The sequence below is a fragment of the Vicia villosa genome, linkage group LG1, assembly GCF_029867415.1.
Source record: "Vicia villosa cultivar HV-30 ecotype Madison, WI linkage group LG1, Vvil1.0, whole genome shotgun sequence".
Taxonomy (NCBI): Eukaryota; Viridiplantae; Streptophyta; class Magnoliopsida; order Fabales; family Fabaceae; genus Vicia; species Vicia villosa.
The window spans coordinates 111800847-111806507 of NC_081180.1; the positions used below are offsets into that span (position 1 = coordinate 111800847).

General features: G+C 36.3%; 1 protein-coding gene across 1 annotated transcript; it reads left to right on the forward strand.

Annotated features, from left to right (window-relative positions):
- The first annotated feature begins 2093 nt into the window (after nt 1–2093).
- LOC131614519 (RING-H2 finger protein ATL70-like) lies at nt 2094–2740 on the forward strand. Its single transcript, XM_058886095.1, has one exon. The coding sequence runs from the start codon at nt 2102–2104 to the stop codon at nt 2558–2560; it is 459 nt and encodes a 152-aa protein (XP_058742078.1). The 5' UTR covers nt 2094–2101; the 3' UTR covers nt 2561–2740.
- The last annotated feature ends 2921 nt before the right edge of the window (nt 2741–5661 follow it).

Sequence of the window (5661 nt, forward strand, 5' to 3'; positions counted from 1 at the left end):
TTAGACAATTTAATTGTAAATGGATAATCCGACGAATCCCTTTCAAAATATTTTGAAAACTTTAACATGAATCTCACATTCGCATCTCACATTTGCCTGTCTCTATGCCTCAAAAGAATCTCTATTTATTGAGAAAGTCATAACAATTGGTGAAAGGGTACGGCTCTTTGATATGAAGTAATATACACTTCTAATACTTAAGAGATATAACATAGGTTGCAATAGTTCAATGGTAACCATTTACGATTCTTTTATTTCCTATTGACGAGGTTTTTCCTATTTGTCGTAAGGCGTGTTTCAATATATTTGGAGAACACGTGATTTATTGTAGGGAGCTTCCAGACTTCAAACACCAACATGAATCTGTTAGGAATGTCCTATTTGATATATTTCAACCGATCGAAGTATCTGTGAAGAAAGATGCACCAATGGGTTTCTTGAATAATCTACACGAGAGGAGGTCGACACTTAAGCCAACAGATGTTCTAGTGTATGGCTGGGTAGGAAAGAAACATGCTTGTGTGAACTTGACTCAAGTTTATCCGCTGAAGGGTCTGAGGATTGGAGGTTTTACTATGAAACAATCAACTCCAAAAGCTGCTTAAAGTAAAGTGATTAAACATGAGAAAAAATGTTCCGACAATCAACATACTTATATATCATTTGTTTTTGACATTTTTGGTTTTTTAACACCAAAAACAGTTGATCTTTTACAGAGAGTTCAAAGACTTATAAATAACAATGTTATATCTCATAGGTCTATTAATGTAATTTTTAAAAAAATCGATTTTGTCATCTAAAAATAAATAGCGATGCAACTTATTACCTGCCATTTTTTTTTGATATTATGGAGGACCTAAGCCCGAAAAACAAAAAGACTACAACAAATCAAGCAAAAAGCTACTGATCCCTAGAGAATCCGCCGCCAAAATGGGACTTAAGAAAACAGGCGCCTCCTTATGAACAATGAAGGCCTTATCACTATAGCTGCACTTAGCAAGTGCATCCGCACACATATTAGTGGATCTGTAAGCATGAGAAATGACAACTATCTCATGTAAAGCCATGATATCCTTTATCTTACGAAGGATAGCGACACACTCAACGACTCCTGTTGTCCCTTCATCAATGGTGTTAACCACCTCCTTCGAGTCAATGTTCACCTCAACCCTCCTAACTCCCAAAGCCAAAGTGAGTTTTAAACCTTCATAGACTCCCCAAAATTCTGCAAGGATAGCGCTGCATCTCCCCAAGTACTTGTAAAAACTTCCCTTCCAGTCACCATTATGATCTCTAATAATACCTCCACAACCAGCTTCCAAACCTCCTTTGCTAGTCCCATCTGTATTAAACTTTAACATATTTAAAATAGGCGGTTTCCATCCTATGTATTCAGTGCCCGTCTCCTCATACCGACACCTCTTTGTAAACCGAACAGCCTCCTCATACTCCTTACATCTTCTCATTATATGCCAAATAGGATAAGAAGGTCTAACATAGTGTTCTTCATGCTCCTCCATATTTCAGGGCTAAGTCACACACTTTAGCTCCCCTGCCATTTTTTTCTCTTTATAAACTTTATTATAAATCAATAAATACAATATTAAAATTATCTAAACTGAAAAATGTCAAAGCCAGAATTTTGAATAAACAATTCAATCATTAATCCATTTACTTCCCCAATATAAAAAATGTATGTATATTTACTATATTTTATTCACTTCTAAAAAAATATTTTTTTAAATGTTATATTTTAGAAATTCTCCAACAATATTTTTGTCTTCTTTCTATCACAATTGTTTACTTTATAAATATAAATAATAAAAAAAAGGATTAACTTAACTTAAAGTCATTTTCATGAATTCATATCCCTTGGTCGACTCATATGCAACACACAAAGATAAGTCTATAGGCAAATAGCATTAAACTAATATTAAATTATTATTTTTTTAATAACCTAAACTTAACTAAGGGAGTTATAGTACTAGGAAATAAATTGTGAAAAAGACTATAAACATTGACTTCGGAATTAATTATAATAGAGGACCATATAACTAACAACTTTCCAAACCAAATCCATTTCCAAATTTTCATCGAGACGATGAACAACAATAACAGCACCTCACAACCCCAAAACAACAGTTTTAACGCAAATGGATTCCCATATATCCTAACATTTGTATTTAGTCTTGTATTCTTGATTCTTACAATAGTTATTGCTTGTGTTCGACTTCGTATGTCACAAAATCGAAGCATGCTCAATATTTTGTCTGGTTTTCCACTACATCAGGAAGACTCAACCATGGAACAAGGACTTGGTGGTAATAGGGACAGAAATTTTGAAGGACACCCGAAGCTATTATACTCTCAAATTCAGAAGAATATTGGTGGCTCTTCAACTTCAAGTTGCTCTATTTGTTTAGGGGATTACGAAGAAAGTGACATGTTGAGGTTGCTTCCTAATTGTGATCATCTTTATCATGCTTCTTGTATTGATCCATGGCTTAGGCTACACTCCAATTGTCCCATTTGTAGAAAATCTTTGCTACCTTCAACCTAGTGTTTCTCTGCAATATTAGGAGTTTGTAAAGTAAATCAAATTACTCTTAAATTTTCTGTGTATATATCCATGTCTTAATTGATAGATTTAATGTGTTCTTTTCCATTTCAAATAACAATTAAGTGTATAGTGTGCAATGCTTTTGTAAGGGATATGACATTCTAAATGCATATTGTTCTGTGCGGGAATCAAAATTCATGTTGATTGACCATGTTGGATTTTTGTAGCGGTGATGTTGGTCTCCGAAACAAAAGTGTAGAGTGGACTTGCAAGGTTAACACTGTAACGCCCTGTTAGTTATAGAGTTTGAGATGAATAAAGTGAAAAAGTAAAAATTAGAAAATGTGTTTTGAATCTCATGCGTCCTTGATTATATGTGATGAATCACTTTTCGTGGGCTTTGTATGGTTGGGCTGGATACATAGATCTCACCCGTCTTGGATCATTGACTAGCCCATAACAGTTGCCTCCATGGCTTTTCGGGTGTTTTATCACTCAGGTAGTCTTTCCAAGCTGGGGTCAGTGTCTTGTCACCGAAGCCAATTGTTGAGGGAAGTGGAAAAGCCACGAGGAAGTTGCAAAAGTGATGGGGGCATGTACATATTTAACTTTTTTCACATCATTGAGATGTTTCACTGATTTCTAGACACATATGTCTTATAGGTTCGCAAGCTAGGGTGTGGCACTCCTTTCAAGGGCACTAGAATGCATCTAAATCGTTTATACTTCTAAGAAATGATCGAGTCGTCAACTTTGAATACCCCATCTACTTCTGCTATGGGTCATTGATTATCTACTAGTTTTGAATGTTCCGTTTACTTCGCTTCCCACTCGAAATCTACTCCTTTTTCCTAAGTTCATTGTATCCTTCGCGAGTTCCGGCAATTCTAGTCACTTAACGTCTTTTTGCAGAAAGACATTTTTTTCTCGCCAAGATATTACTCTATCTCCCTTTTCTTATCATTGTGGTTAACCCATGGGATGTACTTGCAAATGCGGCTCTTAAACCTGATAGTGACGAGTCTTCATCATTTGCTAAAGTCGAGAATCTAGATCTTGTGGACACTTTTTACAGGGTAAATTCTCCTATTTCTGTCCAGAATGCGCCCAGCGGTAGCTCATGGTCAGGGTTAAACTCTTTAGGTAATGAGGTTGAACCCCTAACGTGATAAGTCTCAATTTGTGTCGCCTCTCTCACCCGTGCCAAAATTTAATTTGGGTTTTACTTTATATAGGGTGACGAAGCATGAAACTGGTTGATTCATCTAGTCTCTCGAAAAAGATTCTCCTTGTAGGCATTTTAAGGCTTGTGATTCCTTTAAAAAAAATCAATTGTCGGTTATCAGGATGGCTATGGTTCGACATGAAAGCTTGTTGGAGTTGATTGATGCATATGAGTATCGTTGGGTATATCATGTATATCTTGGGACGATTTCCTCCTACATTTAAGAAGGTGTCGTTCAAAATGTCTTCGTGGAGGTATGGTGATCTTATGATTGGTCTATCTCCCCCCTCCCTTCCGACAAAATAATCTGCAACATGTTTGAGAGGTGATCTATTTCCTTATACGATTGCATCTTTTAGAAATTGCGCGTAAGGTTGCCTCTAATAACTTTCGAGAAGGAGGTGTTGGATCACCTACACATTTTCTCCTCTCAACCCCGTCCAGTTGCTTGGGCTTTCATAAGAGTATTTCAATATTGGTATAAGTATAAGGGGAAAATGTGTTTTGCTTCAAAAAAAATATATTTTTTCCCCTTTTTTCAGTCAACCGTACTGTGGCGAAAAAAGACGCGTGGCCATGGACTAGTTTCCCTCTGTTAAAATAGTTACAACAAAGTATTCTTTATCTACATCGAGAGCTGGAAGAATTTCAAACCTCATTATTTCCTGGTAACTCCCACCTATTCGGTGGATCATTCAAAATTGTGAGTTTTCAATTTCTACTTTGGGGCCTATAGCTTGCACGGACAGAGCTTGAAGGTTTTTAATTTTTAATCTCTCCTTTATGGATTCTTTACTGCTGACGAGAGAGATATAAAGGCATATTTGCTTTCGTTTTTGTCAGGACCTTGTATATGCAGGTTCCATTGAGGATAGGAATAAACTCTTTGGTAATTGACCCGACTCTGATGTGTTTTATAAGTGTTAAGTTGTGTTATCATGGATTTACCAATCTCTTTGTTTTCTTTTTAAATGATATTAAAGGAGATGGAGAGGACAAATTGTCGTCCTCGACTGAATGTACACCTTCTCTCGTTAATACGCCAGTGGAGATACCCATTGTGCGTGCATGAGAGGGCGAAGCTTCACCGTTGAATCAAGATGAGTGTTCTTAGGATTGACATAACAGTCCTATGAGCAGAAAAGCAAGAAGAATAACAAGATGTATGCCTCCTTGGTCGGGACTAGGAGAAATTATGGTAAAGATCTTGTCCGATAGAAAACCTTGTCATACCCGAAAATTTCCCCTCCATATTTCAAAATATTTTGGCTCAAGCAGTCTCCTCAAGCTCCAACTGCTCAAGAATACACAAGAATTAGGCACACCTATCTTTCTCCTAAGCAACAAATCTCTAATTAGGGTTTTGATGCTTTCAAAGAAATTGAACTTATGAGATCTCAAGTGGACTTCATAGTTTCTCACATGTCTCAAGGTATCTCCATGCCAAGTTTTAAGCCTTACAGCACAAGATTGCTCAATGAATTGCTCAAATGACCAGCAATCGACTAGGTTGACCTAATAGTCAAATATGGTTAAAATACAGTCAAACTTCAAGGTTTTTGGTCAATATCAAGTATTGGAGGTTACATTCATCATTTGATCATGTTTCATCCAAAAAAGCTCAAAGATCATCAAAAACCAAAGTTTCTAAATTAGGATTTTTGAACTAAAACTCAACTAAACTTTGACCAGACATAACTTTCACATGGTTCATTAAAAACTGTCCAACCAGATCTCATTATGAAGGAAATTTCATTCTCTACAATTTTGTCTCTCTAAGGACTTGGCCAAAAATGCTTCATTTGAGAGATATGGGCCAAAACATTACAGGTCCTTTTGAAAGTCCACAAAAAGTCACTTTTTCGCAAAGAGTGGT